Source organism: Mastigoproctus giganteus, chromosome 6 (assembly GCF_048544385.1).
Source record: "Mastigoproctus giganteus isolate SK-2022 chromosome 6, ASM4854438v1, whole genome shotgun sequence".
In the NCBI taxonomy this organism is placed as follows: domain Eukaryota; kingdom Metazoa; phylum Arthropoda; class Arachnida; order Uropygi; family Thelyphonidae; genus Mastigoproctus; species Mastigoproctus giganteus.
The window spans coordinates 162,455,754-162,480,563 of NC_143580.1; the positions used below are offsets into that span (position 1 = coordinate 162,455,754).

General features: G+C 37.6%; 1 protein-coding gene across 2 annotated transcripts in view; it reads left to right on the plus strand.

Annotated features, from left to right (window-relative positions):
- emb (exportin-1 emb) overlaps positions 1-24,810 on the plus strand; it is a 457,135-nt gene that overhangs the window by 277,493 nt on the left and 154,832 nt on the right. For both annotated transcript variants that reach the window (XM_090376567.1, XM_090376568.1), the window contains one exon: positions 19,869-19,946. In XM_090376567.1, coding sequence (XP_090232693.1) covers positions 19,869-19,946 — 78 coding nt within the window. The remainder of the gene's footprint in view (positions 1-19,868; positions 19,947-24,810) is intronic.

Genomic DNA, 24,810 nt, shown 5'->3' on the forward strand with positions numbered 1-24,810 from the left:
TGTACCATACCAAAACCTAGGGATGTATCTTCCCTAGTTCAGACTACAGACCAATATCACTGACCAGCTGTTTGGATAAAAATTCTGAGAGGGTAGTCCACATGAGCTTCGCTCGAATTATGCATTCACAAAATCTTTTATCTGATCATCACTTGCGTGTGTATGTGTGCACATGTTTGTATATGCTGGTCTATACTAGATGTGTTTTCTCAGAATTATATTTAGTATTTGCAATGCTTTATCATGAGACAACATTTAGTCATTGTCAGTGGAATATAATTGTGATACTTCTAGTCATTATGGTATTGTTATGGACAATCATTGCCTAGCACTAAGAAGCCACCTTACTTAAATTGAGAACTTTTTTTCAACGCTCACCTTTTAGGTCCAATATCAAGAGAAGGATGACCCATAAAGTTCTGTGCTGAATATGGTCCTGTTTGTCATCTGTGTCAACAGCATATCAGGAGACCTTACAGATGCCATTGAAGCTCATATATATATATATATATATATATATATATATATATATACATACACACACACAGAACCTAACCATTTCTTGTCAATTACAGACCTGACCTTGGGCAACTTTGTCAAAACATGACAAAGTTGACATTACTGAAAGACAACTCCAATTTGCTATAGTCAAAATGGAAACTTGGACCATATACAATGCCTTCCACTTAGCCAAGCAGGAATCCTCCTCCACTCACTTTTGAAACTAATGCCTCCTAATTTTTTGCTTTCAAATGTGGCACTGTAGATCATTTTGCAGATTACGGAGTGGTCACTAGATGCCTTTAGATTCATTATGCTGAGTGGCGCTGTGATCGGTCTTGTGAGTGCAGCACACAGATAATTCAAAATTTTGCTTGATACAGATGTATCGAGCAAAAAGTGGTGGTTGAATTTCTTACCAAGGAAGGGGTGATGCCTCTCGAAATCCATACTCATCTAAAAAATGTTTATGGTAACAATACCATAGATGTGGAGTGGCACCATCAAAATTTTACAGTGCAAGAAGTTCAAAGACAGCCTTCTGTTGGTAAAGTCATGGTGACAGTGTTTTTGAGCAAAGGTGGGGTCTTGCTTATGGACTTCTTGGAGCATGGCACCACAATCATCTCAGATTAATATGTGGAAACATTTTAAAAGTTGAAAGCCCACATCCGTAGAGTTCGACCTACAATAACCTTAATAAGGTTCTTCTCCATGACAACACACAACCCTACACCAGTCTGTGTATGATGGAGGCCATTGCAAAACTGGGGGTGCACTGTTCTTCCTCATAGTTCAGAGTGCACTACATAGAACCCATTTTTCAGATGACGACCAGCACAGTGTTCATGACATCCCCCCCCCCCCAGGCACTTTTACAGGATTGGATTACAGCATGACTTAGATATTGCAGAAATGCATAGAAAATGATGGTGACTTTGTGGGAAAATAAGTGTTTATTAATGATTGAGGATTAATTGATGTAAAAGCCATAGTTTTAGGAATTAAATTTTGAGGAAGAAAAATAGGCTTTACTTTCTTACCACTCCACATATGTTTGCTTCATCCTGATCTTGAATTATATAACAAAAATATACCAGTTCCATTTCTTCATGATGTTTCTGGGCCTGATACTGAACAGCACATATACTCCACGCTTTTATTTTTCTTGTAATTCGGTGTTGCTTGACAGTTTTTTATATAGAACAAGTACAAAGAAGGGCAACAAGGTTGTTGAGGGGTACAAAGGAGTGCTCTTACGAAGAAAGGCTTAAGTTCTGCAAATTGCAATGCCTGGAGAGTAGGCACCTGCGAGGTGATCTGATTGAGGTGTATAAAGCCTTAAATGAGTTGAGCAATTTGAATGCTGATGGGATTCTTCCTCTTGCTCAGATTAATAACCAGAGGGAGGCACAGATTCAAATTGAGGGAAGACAGTTGTAGAATTGATGTGCGGAAATTTGCCTTTAACCTGCGGATAGTTGATTGGTGGAACAGACTTCCATCTTTTGTTGTGGAAGTTGATAGCCTAAATAAATTTAAGGCTGAGCTGGACAGGTATTTGGAACAAATGGAGGGGTGAAATGGGAGGGGTTTTTTTTGGATGATGCTGCATAAGCTTGCTTTCTTGCATCGTATGCCTCTGCTAATGCTAATATCTTTATAGAGCTCTGATTAGGTTGTGCTTTACATATGGGTCACAGGTATGAGAATCCAGGAAAAGTACTTTATGGGAACACTACATAGTGCTCTTAGAATTTCCCTAGTAGTTTTTTAGAACTTTCTTGGTAAACATTCTTTGTACTGCACCCCATGAACCTCTGTTAGATCTTTGTAGTGGGGGAACATTGCTCTTGCTGTATGTTGCAAAAATCCCATTTTTTTCCTCTTACCGTAATTGGAGGTACCTGACCATTGTGAATGAAGTTATTTTATGAGGACTGTTCAATAAACAATGATCATGTTTATGATTATGAGGACTGTTCAATAAACAATGATCATGTTTATGATTATGAGGACTGTTCAATAAACAATGATCATGTTTATGATTATGAGGACTGTTCAATAAACAATGATCACATTTTATTTTTGCTGAGCTGCTGAATTTAAGACCAAACCCAGCTGTATCATATTGCAACCACGCAGTTAACTTGTCTATATGATGTGACCCTGGCAGTCGGGCAAGTTTATATGCCTGTTCAGTTTTTCTTATGTAACAGTGGATGCGATGCTAAATTTCATTTAAAAATTTCCTTCAGTGATGTGTAAAAGAAATACAATAGTATTAAGAACACACATATCCATGATTTTGAATGTATTATGAAAAACTGCAGTAGGTAACACTAGTGCTTTGTGTACTGCATGTGGATTGAATTTTTCACTTAAGTTACATGAAACATAAGGTAATCAGATGATTGAAAGAAAATAGGCATAAATGATGTGGGGATGTATAGAAAGAAATGAAGTCTCCCCGCCTTCCCCCAACCCATGGTTATCTTAGCATTTCTTTGCTATAGCACTTAGTATGTTTTGATATGCTTCCCCTTCCCCCAACAGTCATGCTCTATTTTCATGAAATGTGCTATTAACTCCAAATGTCTTGCAGGATTTATCTGTTAGCAGGTTTCTGAGAGGCCCTTTTGGAAAAAATTATTTTTTTAATGCTCTTCAATTCGATTTTCCAGTCGACTGCATTTCACGGTTCTTTTGCCTTCAAGGGTAGGTTCTTTAATTGAAATTGACTTTTAAGCGATATTATAGTTGAATTGCTGGCCAGTTTCGTCATCAATTCAGCTGTTTTGGAATAATTTGGAAATTCTGCAAAGCATTTGCAATTAATGACAAGGAGAAATTTTGAAACATTTTCTGTTTATTTTTGCCCCAAAAGTTATTTTTCATGTATGTCCATGTGTAATTTACATTTTTGTGTTAATTTTCTGTAGACATTTGTCCTGGCACCATTCTACGTGGTTATAAAACACTTGTGGTCTCCATGCATTATTTATGGCGTATTACAGAAATATGTGCTCTATACAGACTGTGCAGTAGCAACACCCAGGAATACAATTTTCATTTTGGTTTTGGGTTCTTGGTAGTTTTGAGTTTTGGCTTGTGTATTGTTTATGAACATTTTGTTCCATATGATTGTTTTTTTTTTTAATAGCCTCAATGTAATTCAATTAGTGCTTATGATGGAAAAAAAATTGAAACGCTATTTGAAATCTTGTCATTGAAAAGTAAATAGGACATTAGAAAAAGACTGCATTCAGTAGAGCACTAGTGATCCGAAAATTAACAATACACTTGGGACGCTCGTTGTCCCAAGCCCGTAGAAGGTCCTCATCACTGGAAAACCGCCTCCCTTTTAGCTTCATTTTCACATGCGGGAACAGTGCAAAGTCGCAGGGAGCAAGGTCTGGACTATAGGGAGGGTGCTTCTGTTCCCGGGAAAATAATGGAATCACTGATTAAAGATGCATTGCATTGATGACAAGACTGCAGTAATGATTCAGACACAGCATGGATTTGTTAAGGGAAGACTTATCTGACAAATCTATTTGTATACTATGATGTGGTTACAAATGAACTGGATGCAAAAAATAATTTTGATATCTTATAGTGGGATTTCAGGAAAGCTTTTAACACTGTCAAGCATGGAAGACTGCTGTACAAATTGGAGCAGTATGGTATTAAAGGTAAGTTGCAACAATGGGTAAAAGGGTGGTTGATTAGGAGAAGACAGCGTGATAATCAAAGGACACTGCTCTTCGTGGACTAATGTTATTAGTGGAGTCTTTCAGGGTTCAATGTTGGGCCCACCATTGTTTTGTATATTTACCAGTGATATTGATGAAGGTATATCAGGCTTAATGTCGAAGTTTACGGATGATAGAAAGATTGGCAGGGTTTTAATGACATTACCATCATTAGACAGTGTGCTACTGCAACAGTATCTCGAGAATTTGGGAAGATGTTGAGAAATGGCAACTGAAGTTTAACGTCAACAAATGCAAAGTACTGCATACTGGTAGAAGTAACCCTAGAAAAATGTACCAACCTTGTGGTACTACACTTAGGGTGGTAGAAAATGAAAAAGATCTGGGAGTAATTGTGCAGTCAGATATGAAGTTTTCTGCGCAATGCAGACAGTCTGCCAGAGAAGTCCATGGGGTAATGTTTGTGATATACCGGAATTTTGCTAATAGGAAAAAGGAGGGGATTATGCCTTTGTATAAGGAAATGGTCAGGCCTCTCCTTCAGTACTGTGTACAGGTATGGATGCCTCATTTTAGGAAAGATGTAGAGTTGCTTGAGTGTGAAAGAGAAGGGCAACAAGGTTGGTGAGGGGAACGAAGGAGTTCTGTTACCAAGAAAGGCTTAAGTTCTGCAAATTCCAGTGGCTGGAGACTAGGCACCTGCGAGGTGATCTGATTGAGGTGTATGATGCCTTGAATGGGTTGAGCACACTGAATTTCGATGGGATTCTTCTGCTTGCTCATATTATGAACCTGAGGGGACATAAATCCAAATTGAGGAAAGACAGCTGTAGAATAACGTGGAAATTTGCCTTTAGATGGCTGGTGGTTAATTGCTGGAACGAACTTCCAACTGTTGCTATGGAAGTTGATAACTTAAATAAATTCAAGGAAAAACTAGACAAACTTTTAGAGGGAATGGATGTGTGAAATTGTGTTGGTTTTTTTTTTTTTTTTTTGCTGATGCTACATAAGCCAAAAAAAAAAAAGTGCAGGTGCCCAGTCTCGACACACTTCAATTTACAGAACTGAAGTCTGTCTTGGTACTTCCGCCCTTTCATTCCCTTCACAAATCTCAGCAGATCTACATACCAGCAGACCTATATGTTACCTAAAATGAAGCAGTTTATCATAGAAAATAGTTTATTATAGATATAATCCCACTCCAAACTGTGCTGGTCATGCAGGTGAACATATGTTTCCTGTTGCTCAAATAGCAAAAAAAAATTGGAGTAGCAGTGTTAGTTAAATTGGGTGAAGAAGGATAAATATTAGTGAATAACTTTGAGAAATAGGTCATTTTGGATTGTTATAGATGGCAGTAATCAATGTGATTTTAAGATATATCCCTAGCAAAAAAAAAAAAAAAAAAAAAAAAAAAAAAAAAAAGTTCGAAAGCAGCTTGATTTTAGTTACAATGTTGAAAATTAGCTCTTTAGTATCGGTAGTGGCAAATGATACAAGGAAGAAAGCTTATAAAGCATTGCTCAAAAAAAGACAAGAAAAGAAAAAATAATTCCATTTCACCTTCAATAGTTCTTTGATTGAATAAATTCAAGAATCTTCCACAACAATGGATAGAAGCTTCTTCCAGAAAACAGCCACTTGTTGGCTGGACAAACTTCTACACATGTATTATGCAATCCTTCCTCAGTTTGAATTTATGTTCCCTTGTGTGCATGCATAATCTGAGCAAACTGGAAGAATCCCACCAGCATTGAGTTTGCTGAATCGATTCAGATCCTTAAACATCTCAATCTAATTAGCTTGCAGGTGCCTAGTCTCCAAAGCTGAACTGAAGTAATTTGCTGAATTTGCATGAAGCCTTTCTTTAAGAGCACCCCTTTGTTCCTCTCACCAATCTAGGTGCCCTTCTGTACCTATTCTAGCAGCTCTATATTTTCCTAAAATGAGGCCTTCAGACCTGTATGCAGTACTCAAGGTTTTCTTTGACCCTTACCTTCTACAATGGGGTAATCACCTTATCACTACTAGCAAAATTCTTGTATATCAGTGACAAAATCCCATGGCCTCTCCTGGTAGCCTGTCTGGACCCTCAGAAAACTTCATATCTGACTGCACAAATTACACACACACAGGTCCTTTTCATTTCCCCCTATCCTGATTGTAGAACCACACAGTTGGTAATTACTCTGAGATTGCTGCTACTCAGTTGAAGTTTAACATTTGTCAAAGTTAAACCACAATTGCCATTTCTCAGCCCATCTGCCTAACTTTTCTAGATTCTGTTGTAGCAGCATACTGTTATTACCCGCCCTCTCAACCAGTCGATAATCTACAAACCTGGACATTATGCCTTATATACCTTCATTAATGTAATTAATAAACCCAGAAAACAACTGGGCCCAGCACCAAACCTTGTGGGACTCCACTAATAACTTTAGTGCACAAGGAGCAGTGTGTCCATTGACGACCACTCTGTCTTCTCACACTTAGCCATCCCTTTTTCCAAAGCAGTAACTTTTCCTTAATGCCATAATTCAACAATTCATATAGCAGTATCAAAAGTTTTCCTGAATTCCAAGTATATGATATCAAAATAATATTGGCAGCCATTTTCTTCATTACTGCATCATAGTATGTAATCAAATTGGTGAGGCAAGATTTCTCCTTAATGAACCCATGCTGTGACTGAATTATGACTACATTCCTGTCTAAATGGGCCTACATTACTTTAACCAGAGACGCCATTATTTTCCTTTGAACAGAAGTTAAGGTCTGTAATTACTCAAGTCATCCTTGGTCCCTTTTGTGAATTTAAAATACATCTGCATGTCTACAATCCACAGGGACCTCCCCTAAGATGCTCTCATAATTATGGCTGTGGTTTTGCCTATGTCGTTTGCTGCCTTCTTTAATATAATGAGATAGATCCCATTCAACCCAGGTGGCTTTTTTATTTATTATTTATTTTTTTTATTATTTAGATTCAACAATTTCTCCTTTACTTTCCTCTCCGTTATTACAAAAAAAAAATTTAACTTCCTATTAGATTATCATGAACTTCTAGTATCCATTTCCCTAAACAATTCCTCATGTGTGTAAGTGTGGAATAAAAAGTAGGGTACAGCATTAAGCATTTTTTTCTGACCAATTTGAAACAGTGTGGAATTCCTTTAGAGAACACTCCGACACGTTAGCGTTGGTAATTTCCCTCTGAAGGTAAGCTGATAAATGGAATGTATCAATTATATTACAATAGTTGCACTGACTTTTTTGGGTCACTCCTACTGGCTATTGTTTAGGATTTTCATAATTTTGAGAGTTAAGGGTTTCATTTCTTGCAGAATTTAAAAACTGAATTTAAAATGAAAGTAGAATGTCAAAATTATTATGAGCGAGAACAAGGCAGCATTGATTTTTCTACCTTTTAGATCAGCAAAATTGTCTAAAGAAATTGCTGCCTCTAGCTGGATGGAATGCAATCTGAAGATGTTATTTACTTGTCATGCGGCAGTTCAGAAAAATTAGCAGAATCATATGATGCAAGAAAGCAAGCTTAAATAGCAAAAAAAAAAAAAAAAAAAAAAACCGCCCTTCCCATCCATTAACTCCAAATGTTTACCTAGTTCTGCGTTGACTTTATCTAAGCTGTCAACTTCTCCAAATACAAATGGAAGTTTCTTCCAGCGATCAACCACCTGCTGGCTGAAGACAAATTTTCACACATTATTCTACAACTGTCTTTCCTCAATTTGAATTTGTCCCCTCAAGCGACTAGTCTGGGCAAGAGGAAGAATCCCACCAGCATTGAGCTTGCTCAAACCACTCAAGGCATTATACACCTCAATCAGATCACCTCGTAAGTGCCTAGTCTCCAGACACTGCAATTTGCAGAATTTGTCTTTCTTTGTAAGAGCAACCGTTTGTTCCATTCTCGTTACCCTTCTCTATACTCATTCCAACAGCTCTACATCCTTCCTAAAATGAGGCCTCCAGACCTGTATACATTACTCAGTGTGGCCTTATACAATGAGATTGTCACCTCCTTAACACTGCTAGAAAACTCCCTGTATATCATTGACAAGACATCATGAGCTATTATTGCAAAATGGCTGCACTGCTCAGAAAATTTTGTATCTGACTGCACAATTTCCCCCAGGTCTTTTTTGTTCTCTACCACCCTGAGTGTAGTACCACATAGTTGATACATTACTCTGGGGGTTACTGCTACCCATATGCAGTACTTTACAATTATGAAACTTAAACTATAGTTGCCCCCTCTCAGCCTATCTGCTCAACTTTTCTAGGTCCTGTTGCATAGCGTACAGTCATTAGTGTCATTAGCAATCCTGCAAATCTTGAATATTAAGCCTGATATACCTTCATCAGTATCATTAATAAATACAGAAAACAACAAAGTGTTGGGTCCAGAGGGACTCCACTGATAACATTAGTCCAAGAACAGCAGTTTCCATTGATTACCACTCTTTCTCCCACTCAACCATCCCTTTATCCATAGCAGCAACTTGCCTTTAATGCCATACTGCTCCAACTTGTAGAGTAGTTTTCTATATGCAACAGTATCAAAAGCTTTCCTGAAACCCAAGTGTATGATATCAAAATTATTTTTTGCAACCAGTTCCTTTGTGACCTCATTGTAGTATTCAGTCAAATGGGTCAGACAAGTCTTTCCCTTAACAAACCCATGCTGTGTCTGAAGTTTAACTGCAGCCTTGTCTATATGGTTCTGCAATACATCTTTAACCTGAGACTTCATCAATATCCCTGGAACAGAAGTAAAGCTAACAGGTCTCTAATTACTTGTCACCCTGTGATCCCCCTTTGTGAATTGGGGTCACATTTGCACATCTCCAGTCCATGAGAACCTCCCTTTGTTGCTTTGAGTCCAGAAGCTCTTGTAATTATGGCTAAGGGTTTGCTTACTTTCTTTCCTGCTTCCTTTAATATAACTGGATAGATGCCATCCATCTCAGGTGCCTTTCTTATGGTTAATTTCAACAATTTTTCCTCCACCGTCTGTTATTACAAAATCATAATTCCACTTGTAAGGTTTCTCATAATTTGCCTTGGCCTTCTTAACCTCCTTTGTGACTTGATTACAGACTAGCTTATATCTACCATAGTCTTCTCTACCACAAGTCTCGTTAGTTCACCTGACATCCATTTAGGCCTAAACCATGAAAAGTATTTCTTAGTTGGGACAAAAAGTTTATAATCTGCATTGATGTTGGAATAAATTGGATGATAATTTTAAATTTAAGTTAGCATGAATAAGTTAGGATTTAAAAACAGAATTAAAATGTGTGCAAGGAAGTAGAAGTGGGCGTCTTCGTCCTTGGTTGTCAATGTTGAAATTTGAAACGATTTTAGTTACACGGTTGGAAACAGAAGGCCAATAGCCATAACAAGTGGCTTTCATTTTACACGTCTTCAGTTGGCAGTGGTAGAATGAGAGAAAACACATGTATTTAAGAAGACTAGGTTCCCGTGATGCTCCTGGATACACGTGGGAATCTCAGGTACATGAGATTCCAGACTGGTGCTATTTTATAGGGTAGTTTGGAATTTAATACTTGAAGAGTGGAATGGCGCCGAAACCATTCTATAACTAGGGCTTCATATTAGAAAATTTTAAAACTGGATTTTAATTTGATAATAGGAATGGCTGAATCTACTAAGGGGGTGTGGTTGTGGGATTGAACATGTGTTACTAATTCGGTATTGGACTGTCCCGTCCTAAAGCTATTGTAGTGGTAGTACGCACGTGTGTTTGATGTTTTGGTAGAGCCGTATTTTGTGGTGGTGCTACCAATGTAGCAAGCGTTACAATTATCTTGACATTTTATTAAGTAGATGATATTATTCATGTCACCAATGTGGTAATTTTGTGTATCTTTATATGACTGTATGAATTGCTGATCTTATTGGGAAACTATTGACATCTCGTGAAAATTTTAAACTAATATATTTGCTCCACTGGAAGTAAAATCTCTTAGAATTGAAATCCTTCATGTCTAGGAGTGCTCAGCAACTGTGTTATCAGTTTATCTTGCTGCCTCAGCTTACATGTGAGAAAACCTGGATTGCTGCATATCTTGAATAAAAGAATGAAACTGCATGAAATATAACAATTAAGAATTTTTTGTTTGTCAAAACTGAATTTTGTGTCTCTATATATGACCAAAATTATTGGCAAAAATTTCAGTTCGTGGAACCACTGATATCAGCCTACAAGACAAAATGAACCAAGAGAGTTCTCAAAGATGATCAGTTTCTCCTGCTACATCTAGACAGTCAAAGGTCTGTGAATCTTGTTTGACTTGTCTTGCTGTATCTGATTTTTGACAAAGATGGGTACATTAGCTCAAGACTAGTTTGTCAAAATAATGTGCATTTGCTTATTACAAAAGAGTGACATCACATATTTTTAGATTGATTGTATGAGTAACTGAATTGTCTACATGATAAGGTAGTTTGGCTGGACAATATGGAAACTTTTTGTGCACTCCTTCCACTTTTGATTTCTAAGTTGTTTTAACAGGTTTGAGACGAAAATAACCAAAGAGCTGCATACAACACAATCTATTTTACAAGAAATTCAAATTCTGTGAAAGGAAATCCCAAGCAAAAACTCTTGTTCTTGACTGAAGTTCTTGACTGATAAATGTTATTTTGTCCATATGCTAAGAACCTATGTGACAACATGCGAGCTTTATTGGATATTCAGTTATATGCAAAAAAGAACTTTAAATCACTTCTTTGAGGCGACTGAGATAGAAAAGGTTCCAGGAGCAAGTGGAGTTATTGCCCAGTATAGGTAAAATTTGGCACCATCTTTAGGCCACGGAAGGCTACTTTTCCACACAAATTCGGACTGAAACTGTTAAAAGGGGGAAGAATTTTTTTCTCTCTTTTCAATACACCACCTGGCTTTACACAAACTTTGTATAACAGATTTTGATGAAACTGACTCCACCTCTCTAATAAAAATAAAAATTTGGCATCTGTTGTTTTAGCCATTCAAATTTATAGTATACATTTTTAGTAGGTTGCACCAACCTTGCATTGAAATAATAAAACAAAAAAACAAAAACAAAATTAATATAGTTTAATAACTGGTATTACTAATTTACAATAAGTATATAAAAAGAAAAAAGGGAAAAAAAGAAAAAGAATACCATAAAATACAATAAAATATACAGAATTAAAAGTGCTAAAATCTGAAGCTTTCGAAGGCTCTGCCTTCTTTCTCAACAGTATGCTTTATTTTTGCAGTGCAATCTTAAATACCTGTAGGTTCACGGCACATGTCACGTGATTCAGTAACACATGCATTCTTCACATGCATAACGGCACCGGAAGTGGCTCGGGAGCGGATCAGGTGAAATCGTTCACCCCCTCCAAGAATAACTGTCTCAAAGAGGGGATGAATCTGCATACCATTATCTCTATTAATGTTGCTCCTAATAGAACTAATCCGCAAGCTCTCGAGCCACTTGCGGTCCCAAAACCTGTGTGCCCGGTCGATGATAGTAGCTTCGTTCGGGGAGGATGTGATGTTGCTTCTTCCAATAATGCTGCGCCACGGCTGATTTCGCATAATCTGCATTCCTTATCATTTTTGTGTCTCCCCCAGATGATCCTTTAAATGCCGTTTCGTTTCCCCCACATAACATTCCCCACAATCCAGGCACTTAATGCTATAAACGACCCCACTTACACCATTCTTTTGGAATGGGATCTTTCACTTGTGACAACACTGTGTGCAACTTGCGTCCCGGCCGCTGCACACAGCGTGTCTGGTGATCCCGTAATACACGGGCTATTCGCTCAGTTAGACTCAGATAATAGGGAATGTATGCGGTGGCTGTCGCCGTAAATGCCTCACCTCTCCTCTGTTGTCCTTTGATATACTTATTTATGATCCTCTTGGGGGTAGCCACGCCTCAGGAGATCCGCCGTGATGGTCAAACTCTTTCTTTTTATCCTCGGAGGTGTTACAATATGATTTAGCCCCATCTATTAGTGCTCTAATCACACTGTTCTTGTGATGGTTGGCCTTAGCTGAATTATAATGTGAATACTGACCTTTACACACAGGTTTTCTGTAAACCCTAGTCTTTAAACACGGGCCTTCTCTGTAGACCAACACGTCCAAGAACGGTAACACCCCTCCTTCTTCCACATCCGAGATAAAATGTATAAATGGGGAGAAGCCATTAAGAAAATTCAAAACCTCATCTTCACTCCCTTTTCGAATAATGGAGAACGTATCAGCTATGTATCTTTTCCACGGATGCATAGGGAGAACCATATCACTAAATATTCTAGCCTCGAGCTCCTCCCTCACCAAATTAGCAATAATCGTACTAATGGGGGAGCCCATTGCTGCCCCGTGAACCTGCTTATACATAGTGTTACAAAACACGATAGTGGTACTTGATAGACATAATTCTATTCCTTTACAAATGTCCTCCTCGTCTAGTTGGGTCCTACTACTTAAAGTGACATCTTTCTGTAAGGCCATGTGTGCACAACGTATCCAATGGTTAATTGGAATACATCTAAACAGAGATGTCATATCAAAAGATATCATGGGGTACAATGGGTAAAGTGGGTGTTCCACTCAGACCCATTGTTTCGTTTATAGGCAGTCCCACATATGCATTATCTGGTTTCCTGGCCAAATTGTTGGCACCGATAGTGGGGCTCTCTGAGTTTAGTGTTAAGGACAGCAAGGATTTTGTACATTTTATAAGAGAACAATCTATAGAAGAAAATGAAACAATGCCCGTGTATTACGGGATCTTCAGACACGCTGTGTGCAGCTGCTGGGACGTAAGTTGCACACAGTGTTGTCACAAGTGAAAGTTGCACACAGTGTTGTCACAAGTGAAAGATCCCATTCCAAAAGAATGGTGTAAGTGGGGTCGTTTATAGCATTAAGTGCCCGGATTGTGGGGAATGTTATGTGGGGGAAACAAAACGGCATTTAAAGGATCGTCTGGGGGAGACACGAAGATGATAAGGAATGCAGATTATGCAAAATCAGCCATGGCGCAGCATTATTGGAAGAAGCAACATCAAATCTCCCCAGACGAAGCTACTATCATCGACCGGGCACATAGGTTTTGGGACCGCAAGTGGCTCGAGAGCTTGCGGATTAGTTCTATTGGGGAGCAACATTAATAGAGGTAGGGGTATGCAGATTCATCCCCTCTTTGAGACAGTAATTCTTGGAGGGGATGAACGATTTCACCTGATGCGCTCCCGAGCCACTTCCGGTTCCGTTACGCATGAGGACAATGCAAGTGTTATTGAATCACATGACATGTGCCGTGAACTTGCAGATATTTAAGATTGCACTGCAAAAATAAAGCATACTGTTGAGAAAGAAGTCAGAGCCTTCGAAAGCTTCAGATTTTAGCACTTTTAATTCTGTATATTTTATTGTATTTTATGGTATTCTTTTTCTTTTTTTTTTTTTTTCTTTTTTCTTTTTATATACTTATTGTAAATAGTAATTTATTGTAAATTAGTAATACCGGTTATTAAATTATATTAATTTTTTTGTTTTTTGTTTTTTTGTTTTATTATTTCAACGCAAAGTTGGTGTAAACTACTAAAAATGTATATTATGAATATGCCCAACCCCAGAGGCCTATTTCAAGAATCCAAATTTATGTTTTTGCTGGTGTTTGTGAAGTTCATTGTGACAGTTTGAAAATGCATATTCTTAGATGTAAGCTGTGTAATATATAAGGGCTGTCTCATGTCGCAGCATGACCTAGCTCTTGCAATTGATTTATTGGCACAATGAAATGATTACAGATCTATGTAAAAGCATATTTTCGGAACATTTCATTTTTACATAGAACATTAGCAGTTACTGACAAGAAGGGATGTGGTATAAAAAAGTCAACATTTTAAGGAGTAAATAAAGATCACCCTCGTACATAGTGAACTAAGTGATTTGAGAAAGAATTAATGTCAGTACACTTGGTCGTCGACTTACGACCTATGCGACTTACGACCACAAAAAATATATATATATATATATATATATATATAATAAATAATGAATAAATTAATAATAAATCAGGAAATCACTACTGAGGACACCCATAACCCAGGTGAGGAGGCACGTCGATGACGGCAGGCCTGAGGACAGCACCAGGCACATACACTCAGTCGCTCTCTCTCTCTCTCACATACACCCAGTCGCTATTAAGCATCTGTTGCGTGTGGTGTATTAATTAAAATTCCACTGAAATACGCATAATATGTTTAGTAAAAGGAAAATGTCTTCATCTACATATACGTCAGCTAAGAAGTCAAGGAAAACTATTGATTCAGAGTGTAAAACGAAAATTATCCAGCAGTATGAAAGCGGAAAGAAAGTGAATACGATAGCACGTGACTTGAAATTATCACATTCCATGGTATCGACGATACTGCACCTATTATGTCTACAATTTTAACCAAACAACGACAGGAACCCATCCATGAAATGGAGAAATTGTTGTTTATGTGGATGGAAGATTTAATACAAAAAAAATACACCCATGAGCCTTCACACAGTGCAAGCAAAGGCTAGAAGTTTGTTTTTCAGAGTTTAAAATCACGCGCCGGAGACGATTACGCTGAAGATTTTCAGGCTAGTACTGGGTGGTTTAAGCGTTTTAAAAAAAAGATTTGCTTTGCATAATGTCTCTATAAATAAACATCTCCTACCTCAACCCAAGAACATGACCCTGACGATGCACAACCCAGCACAAGCAAAGATTAAAAATTGATTTTGTAAATTTCATTTCTATTAATTTTTACATTAATTTTAGTGTTTACAGTACATTATGCACAGTATTATTTTTCACATTATGTACAATATAATTATAGATTGTAGTTTTTTTTTTTTTTTTTTTATAAACAGTACAAATAATAAACCAATTAAAATGTAGAGAACGTTTGAATTTAAGCTCATAGAGAGAGATACCTTCGTTTCTACGCCTAGTACAGTATCGCTAAGTAAAAGATAAAAACATTGCTGTATTTAAAATGAAAAATAAAAGATGATAAAAATTTAAAAGATTATAAAAATAATTTATAAAGATGATAAAAAGATTAGAAAGGTTAAAAAATACTGTTAATAAATATATGGCCGACATACGACCAGATCGACTTACGACCGGTCAGTCAGAACAGAAGTCGGTCGTAAGTCGACGACCAACTGTAGTAAGATAAATCTCCTTTCAGACAAATTTTTCCAAAATAAATTACATATTTGACTAGAAAGAATATCCAGAAGCGAAAACCTACAGGAAAATAGCAATGTGTTTTCTTTACTGGGGCAGAGCTCTCACAGACTGATAAGAATCTTGAAAAGAAATCACTTAATTCTGTAAAATTGGAGGTTGTGACCTATATATTGAAAGGATGACAAAATATATGCCTCAGAGGATGTAGAATGAAATTTGACTGCTTATATCTCATCTCTTCATGAAAAGCTAGAAGGTACTGCATTGGGCAAAGTAAAGTAAAGTGCAGCCATTATCAACCCACTGCAGGATGGAAGCCTCCTCAACAATTCACGGTGAGGGAAATGGACCATAATCTGCCACGCTGGTCCAGTGCGGGTTGGCAGATCGTCCGTATTCAGCAGTCAGGGGCTTGAATCCCGGTCTACTCAAAGAGCGTGTGCTACTGCACTCCCGCTCCTGCCCACTCGGCTACAGAGGCTTTTAAGAACATACAATAACCCATAAGCAAAAATACCATTTGGTAAAGGTTTTTTTTTTTTTTTTTCCCCCCTTTCTTTCCAAGATTTTTGTCAAAATAATAATAATTAAAAAAAGGCTAAAAATTTCACCTTGTAAAAATGAACTAAAATGTAAATATAAATACTCAGCAGATGCACCTCTGGTTGTGACAGAGCTTCAAAAAATTTTGTCAGAAATAAAATTTTTAGAAACGCTATCACACATTATGAAGATCGGAAAATATTTGGGATTTGAAAATTTGGACACTGCCAATGTACACTGACTCACATGCAAATGACTTAGATGATGCAGCTCTCCTTGAAATTGACCAGCAAACTGCATATGAAGTAGAAGAAAAGAATTCTAAAGTGGCACGAAAATAATTTACAACAGAAGAATTGGAGAAAGTTTTTCCGGGAGTTGACATGGCCTGCAAGGCAATTATGAATGGAGATCCGAATGTTGAGCGCAGCATCAAGATATGGCAAATTTTACAAGATGAGATTCAATGCTACAAAGACTTGTACGCCGAGAAAAAGAATAGACAACTTCACCAGACTTCATTATTGAAATACCTAATTAAACACTCAAGCTTTTTTCTCATCTTTCATGATGTTACCTTTTCATTAATAAAATTTTTGCAGTATTTTTTATTTCAAATCCTTTTAATTGGCTATCAAGTGCAAATTGTTTATTGATTTATTAATATTTGTTTATAGACTGTTTCTCTGGTATTCGTTCAATTAAAATCCATTATAATTATACCTCGATTAGCATTTCGGTACCAATTATTGGTTCTATGCAGGGTATTGCAGTATTTGAGAGAATGTAGAAGTAAATTAAATATTTAATTATTCTGGGATGATTACATATGGGCAAGCTGTACCTTGTAAACTATGCAGAGTTTACAACATAGACTAGAACAATATTACAATATTTTGTGATATGAAGTGGATTTAAGTGGACAGTGACTGAAATGCTGTAATGATACCCTATTCCTGCTAACTAATAATTTTAAATTTTGAGTATGTGGTTTACATTTTGATTTTCAGAAGCAGAAGAGTAAGGATGACTGAAAGATGCTTTCTGATCATCAAAAAGATATAAATATTAATTTATTTGTTAAGTAAAGATACGTGTGCTTAAATGATAATGAAAGCAAAAATTAAGATGGATCACAAACTACAATTAAAACATTATGATTACATTTTGAATGATTCTAGCAATACAATTATTATATAATGATAGCTGGCACTAAAATTTAAAGATTACCTAGTGGTAAAGAACTGAAGCCTGGTATATAAAAGCAGACAGAATCAAATAAATAAATAAATAAAAATATGCAGGAAGCATTCTTCGGTTAACATTAGGCTAAGAGTAACTAAATAATTTTAATACTGATTAATGAGTTTGAATACACAAAACAATATTAATATTATATGGTATGATAATTTAACTTTTGGAAGGGGTGAGAGGGTCTAATGAATTGGTCTTTTAGCTGTGAGATGATGCTTCTGTTTTCTCTTGTTTCGGAGATGTGCATGTATCCTCCAAATCTTATTTGAGAGTATGGAATGAGATGAAACTGAAACATAAGTGGGTGGCCAGCACCTGTGTAATAAGTTGATAATTTTCCCAAACACAAAATAGAAAATTTATTACAAAATAGCTTTAGAGAAAATACAAGACTGTCTAGAAAATCAGGAGATTAGTTTAATAACAAAAGAAGGCAGCCAAAATGATCTTGGTAAAGGGTGTTATTATCTTAAAAACTAGGAGAGTGCCATTGATGATTAATATATTTAATTTGAATTAGCTATGTTATACACATTTCCATTTTTACTGTACTAGACTTGGTATGCCCCAAGACAGATTTCAGTTTAATCCAAAGCATTGCTCCATTGTTAGTTGACAAAATAATGGTCAGAATGAGGAGGAAGTAGCAGACCAAATTTTCGATACATGAAACATAATGGAACAGAGGTGAATTTTAATGTCTGATAAAGATTAATAGTGTTTTGAACTGCCAACTGCTGTAGCTATTGTTGAGAGACATAAAAACTCCACACCACCACCACAAACTCAGATAAAAAGGAAACCCATTTCCTCTATTGTACATGATCTCTCAATCATTGGATTGTTTTTACTGATCGCACTTTTTGCTTCCTAGGGAACCTTGAATAAAACTACATAACATCTAGCTTTCTGGGTGGGACTTGTATGGTGGCTTTATTCCAAATGAACCCTCACATGGTGCTGCATCTGTCATTCTTCCAAGTTGGTCATAATATAGGGATAGTTATCTTAATTTTAACATTTTTCTGCTTTTCATCATTAAACTGGCAAAGTGATATTTTCCCTTTAACATACATACACCGATGAGCCAAAACATTATTGACCACCTACCTAATATGATGTAGGTCCTCCACATGCAGCCAAAACAGGCTGCATGGCAAGGCTTGGACAGTACAAGATTTCTAAATATGTCTTGTGGTATCTGGTACCAAAACATAACCAGCAGATCCTTTAATCCTGTAAGGTCCGTGGTTGAAACGCTGCAGATGCTCGATGGGATTGATCTCTGGGAATTTGGAGGCCAGGGCAATACTTTTGGAAGTCTTCCTCATGTTCCATGAACCAGTCTTGAACAATCTGGCCGGTGTGGCATGGCACATTATCTTGCTGAAAGATGGCACTGCCAGAGGGGAATACTGTTTCCATGAAAGGGTGTACCTGGTCAGCAATTATGTTCAGGTAGGTGGCAGACATTAGAGTGCCCAGTACATGATGACTGGACCTAGAGCATCCCAGCAGAACATCACCCAAAGCATGACACCGGCTTTTTTTCATCCCACAGTGCATCCAGGCGCCATCACTTTCCCAGGTAAACAATGCACACGTACCCAGCCGTCCACATTGTGCAACAGGAAACATGATTCATCAGACCAGACAACCTTCTTTCAATCACTCAAGGTCCAGTTTCGATGCTTGCATGCCCACTGTGGGCGTTGTCACAGGTGAAGTGTGGTTAGCATGGGCACTCGGAGCGGCCTGCAGCTATGCAACCCCATTTTCAGCAGGGTTCGATGTACTGTGTGTTGTGACACATTTCTGCCATCACCAGCACATTCCAATTACTGACTAGTTGCGCCACAGTCACCCTTCTGTTGCCACGTACCATTCGGGAGAGCCTTTGCTCACCTCAAGCACTAATGAGCTGTGGTCGTCCGACACCTTGCCAGTGGTTCGTGGGTTTTTCTTCCTCAGACCACTTTTGGTAGGTACTAACCACCGCTGACCATGAGCATCCCACCAGCTGTGCCATTTCAGGTATGCTCTGAAGCAGTCGTCTGGCCATTACAATTTGGCCCTTGTCAAACTCCCTTAAGTCCGCTGCCTTTCCCATCTGAAGAACAAGAGTAACACTGATTAACGGAGCTCAGTATCAGGTGTTTTTTATACCGTGTCCCGACCTCCACACACACACACACACACACACACACCCACCGTATTTCACCTGCAGTTGCTTTGATTTGTATAACGACTCTCTGATCATAATGTTTTGCTCATTGGTGTATAATATAATAATAGGATTATGCATTGTTCACATATGGATTATGTATTGTTCAAGCAAGAATAATTCAATTTTTAATTGGCATGAGGTATAATTTTAATTATTACTTAAAACTAAGATATCTTGGTATATGATAAATTTTGTTTAGCTAGTATGGTATGTATTCAGTTATTAGGTTAATTTCCAAAAATATTCTCTGTCTCGTATGTGTGCATTCATGCATATATTATTTAAAAATGTTGGGTAGTTATGAAAATGATTTTTATGTGTACTGATTATCCTTTTCATTCTTTACAGTTATGTTGGGCTATTGGGTCAATTAGTGGTGCTATGCATGAAGAAGATGAAAAACGATTTCTAGTCACTGTCATTAAGGTAGGTCATCCATGTACATCTTTTTTAATTTCTTTGAATTCTCAAAAACAAGCGATGTTAGTTTTCATGTATTACTGCCAGAACTGTTTTTGATTCAGGCAGTAATAATTAGGATACTCTGCTGTATTCCAGCCTTCTACACTATAACCTTTAACTTGTAGTACTTATCTTAGACTAAGGGGGGGAAGAACTATGAGAAGGTGTTGTGGCTTTCCCTTAGTTTTAACTAATAGACTAAAATGTATAATAGTCTCAAGTCTTACTCAGGATTATGTTTAACAGATTATGTTAGTCCTAGTACACATTTTAGCATTTCAACATTTTGTTTGGCAGCAAATTATAAAATAAACCTGTCTTGTCAAGATTAAAAATTTCCTTTGCCTTATATTTTTCAAGGATGGACCATACAAAACATAATCAGTCTGTAGCCTTTCCTTTGTCGATTAATCCAGACTCACTGCAAACATTTTGCGAAACCAAGTTATTCCTGTCTTTAAATCTTTGGAGCCAGCCACTGCTGCATTTGAAGTCTCTAATCCCACATTGCTGAGCTAGATAATTTGCCCTTTCTTGCAAATTTCACTCAAAGTTTTGTTTCAAGCTCCTCATGTTTTGCACCACAAATTCATTTCGTTTCAAGCTCCTCGTGTTTTGCACCCTGAATTCCTTTCCTGTTTTTCATCGCTGCTCCAGTGTCATGCACTTCAAGTCTTTTTCAGTTTTTCAGTATTGTACATAAAGTAGGTAAAGGGATGTTGTTATTCCTTTGCAATGTCCATTTTGCTTCTTTCCATCCTATCAGCCTCATGTATAATTTTTAGTTTAATTTCCAGGCTTAATTCTGTCAGTCTGTTTTATCATAACACTGCTAGGTAAGATTTAATATAAACAAATTTTAAATTACTTTAAAGACACAAGCTCTGAAAAAGACATCAGCTCAGATAAAATGGCACAAAAATAGATTGCTGTATACGATATCAAAAGACTTGAAACTGGGATAACAATTGCAGCTGACATTATTCCCGTGGAGAGCGGGGGAATGCATGTAAACAACTTAAAAAAACATTTTATTCATTTGTTAATTTAAAAACTCGTCCTTCATAAAGATGTTTTTCAGAGTGCACTTGACGTTGTAGCTACCATGAACTGCTTTTGTTTACACAAAACTAATTTCTAACAAGTCGCTGCCATCCTTTGGGAAGTAGGAAGCCTGGTGGCTTGGGTCAGTAATCGGATCGCTTTGCCAAGATTTGTATTAAACATAAAAAATGACAATATTTATTTCTGGGGGGGGGGTGAAAAAGAACTTTGTAATACGTATTAACCGAATTTGTAATAAATGAATATATTTACATAGAAAAGCCTATCCTTTCACAGGGGAATGGTATGTACTTCATATAAATGAATAATTTGTATAAACCAAGTTTGTATTAACGAGAGGCATCTCCATAGCCAGAAGGGCAGGAGCAGCAGTGCGTAGCACACACTTTTTGATTAGACTGGGGGTTCGAACCTGTGCCCATCAAATACAGAAGATGCAGAAAGGTCAGGGAATGATCCCCGGAGCAATATGGCCTTAGTTGCTAATGCTAATTTGTATAAACCGAATTTGTATTAACGAGAGGCACCTCTGTAGCCAGGTGGGCAGGAGCAGCAGTGCATAGCACACACTTTTTGATTAGACTGGGGTTCGAGCCCGTGCCCACAAAATACGGAGGATGCGGAAAGGTTAGGGAATGACCACCACATCCCCGGAGCAATATGGCGTTAGTTGCTAATGCTCCTAAAAAACAAATAACAATAGTATTAACGAGATTTTACTGTGCTGAACTTTGGTGACAAAAATTTACAAATACTGCTGGTCTGCTATAACAGGATATTTCTGGAAAACATTTATCCCAGCTCTTGGGATCATACCACATTTATTGCCTTTTTGAAACCTGGAAAAGATCCTACCAGTCCATACAGTTACAGACCAATTTCCCTCTTCAGTTCCCTTGGTTAATTTCTTGAAAAAATTATCCAGAATAGATTTTTTTTTTTTTTGGATCATTGAAACAACACCTAATGAGTAATAATCAGCATGGCTTTCGTAAGAACAGGTCCTCCTTAGATCTCGTGATCAAGGCCGAGTGTCCAATTCGCAATGCCTTCGTGAAAAACTTACATCTTGTTGTGGTTTTCATACACATAGAGAAGGCATCTGACACTACATGGTGTCATGGTGTTCTCAGTGACCTCCATGCACTTTGTCTTCGAGGAACTGGCCTATATTCATTAGGGACTTCCCCGGAATCATTCATTCCAAGTTCGATACTACAACTCCCTCTCTATGACTTTTTTACAGGAAGTAAGAGTGCCAAAGGATCTGTACTGGGTGCAACCCTTTTTGCCCTTAGAATTGATTTCATCACAAAAGAACTTCCAAATACTGTTGAGATCATCTTCCCGCGGATGATCTCTCCATTTCTTGCTATTCTCAGAATACGAGATCCATTGAACGGCAATTGCAGATATCTCCGAATGATGTCCAAAGGTGGGCAGGACTCAATGGCTATTGTCTATCACAGCAAAAAAACTGTTGGTTGCAATCCACTTTTGTAATCGACAAAAAATGCATACATATCCTGAACTTCATATGTCAAACTTTACTATTCCAGTGACTAACAATATCAGATTCTTGGAATTGATCCTTGACAGGAAATTAAATTTCTTTGGGTATATTAAATCTGTGCTTACTTCCTGCCTCAAAAAGCTGAACTTACTGAGAGTTTTATCTGCTCTGTCTTGGGGAGCAGACCGTGCATATTTGCTTCTTTGATATAGAGCATTGATCAGATCCCGATTGGATTATAGTACTGCACTGTATATGATTCTGCTTAAAAGAGTGCATTACGCTGGCTGGATCCTATATGGCATAGTGCATTGCAGATTGCACTTGGTTCTTTCAGGACATCTCCTACCTATAGTTTATATATTGAAGCTCATGAGTCCTCTCTTTACTTCTGCAGAAAAACAGTACTACTTAAGTACCCAGCTAAAATACAAAGTTGCTGTCTGCGTCCTATTGAGCCATACCTCTTTAATCCTCCACTGCAAAATCTCTATAGAATTAAATCCAGTAAAATAAGACCAGCAGGCTTCCACCTTAGATAACCCCCTCCTCGAATTAACTTGTGATACTTATCTTCACAGGTGGGGAAAGAATCACCTACTGACGCTCGATGCGAAACAACTCCATGAAAGCCATATTCAGAAATAGTCCAAATTTTTGTCAAATATGTACTGATGGTTCCAAATCACATTCGTCCATTGAAGCAACAGCAGGAGTATTTCCCTCTAAAATCATTTCTGCTGCCCTTCCACCTGAGTATAGCACCTTCTCTGCAGAACTTTATGCAATAAAATTAGCTTTAGAAAACCCAAATCTCTACCCATCTTTAAAATACAGAGTATACACTGACTCTCTGAGCTCATTCACAGCAATCAAAATTTTTCCTACAAGGTTCATCCAATTGTGGAACTCATCAATCAGTGAACAGCACATTTGGGGATAAAAGGGGACTGAACTTGCTGACAAAACTGTCAAAAATCTATCAACTTATTATTTAACTTTCGTCCCTGTTCCAATCTCTGATTATAATCATGTAACACAAACAGCATACCTTGCACAGTTGATAGAACTATGGCACACCCAAACCAATAATAAACTTTATCAGTTGAAACAGGATCCACTTTGGCGCTCTAGCACCAAGACAGTGCGAATAGAAGTGGTGCACGAAGAGGGCATACATACCTGACACACCTTCATCTACTTACAAGAGAATCTTCCTCTTTATGCATGTTCAGCACAGTTAAGAGTCAAGCACATTCTCATTGACTGCCAGGACAGAACATCCATCCTCCTTTCCCTAACAAATCTTCTAGAACCGAAAACATTAAAGCATATTATTGGTGTCGATGCAAACATAAACAAATTTTTCTCTTTTCTGAAAAAAATTGGAATACAGTAATACCCCGACTTACGCGAACTCGGAGTTACGCGGTTTTGATTTTTTCGTCTGGCAGCACTGCCGCCCACTATCTTCAAGGTTGTTTTTCATATGTTATCGATATACGGTGCGACGGCGGAGAATGAGAGCGAAAGATGAACAAAATTCAACTTTATTGTGCATGAGCTGCACACATATACAAGAATTTGTATTCCATCTGTCGTATTTATATGTGTGCGTTCGAATTTGTGCTCAACTTTTGTCGGAAATTACATCGTTTTCACGAGAGAAATGGATCGCGTCGGTCGAGCCGTATACAGTCAGTCCTCGTATAACACGTGTTTACACTATTTATAAATAAGGTAACGATATCTTATAATATAACACGAACCGAATTGGCTTATGCACGATTCGCTTTTGTGTTTACAAGAAATGGCAGTCGAACGCAGAATCACACCCTAACCGAACGCAACACGATAGGAATGAAGAGAAGATTCAGAAACTGTATTTATGTTTTTTATATCAGTGAAGGGGAAACACATTTCACCATAATAACGTAAAAACCAACACAATTCCAGCTATCGGTATGCAATTAGATCGGGTTTACTACCAGTTTACAACAGATTCCACTAGCAGAAACGCAGCCGAGTGGGTAAAGTACCTGCACGGCAACCCAAAGGTCGCAGGTTCGATTCCCGCCTCGGGCTTGGATCAAAGTACTGCAAAAAAAAACCTTGGGAGGTGCAATATGGCCACAGAAGCCGATGCACCAACAACTACCAAAAAAAAAAAAAAAAAGCAGAAACGCAACTGGATTGTTATTGTTTTATGGTAGTAACCCCTGGAAATGTGAGGTGTTAATAGTGTATCTC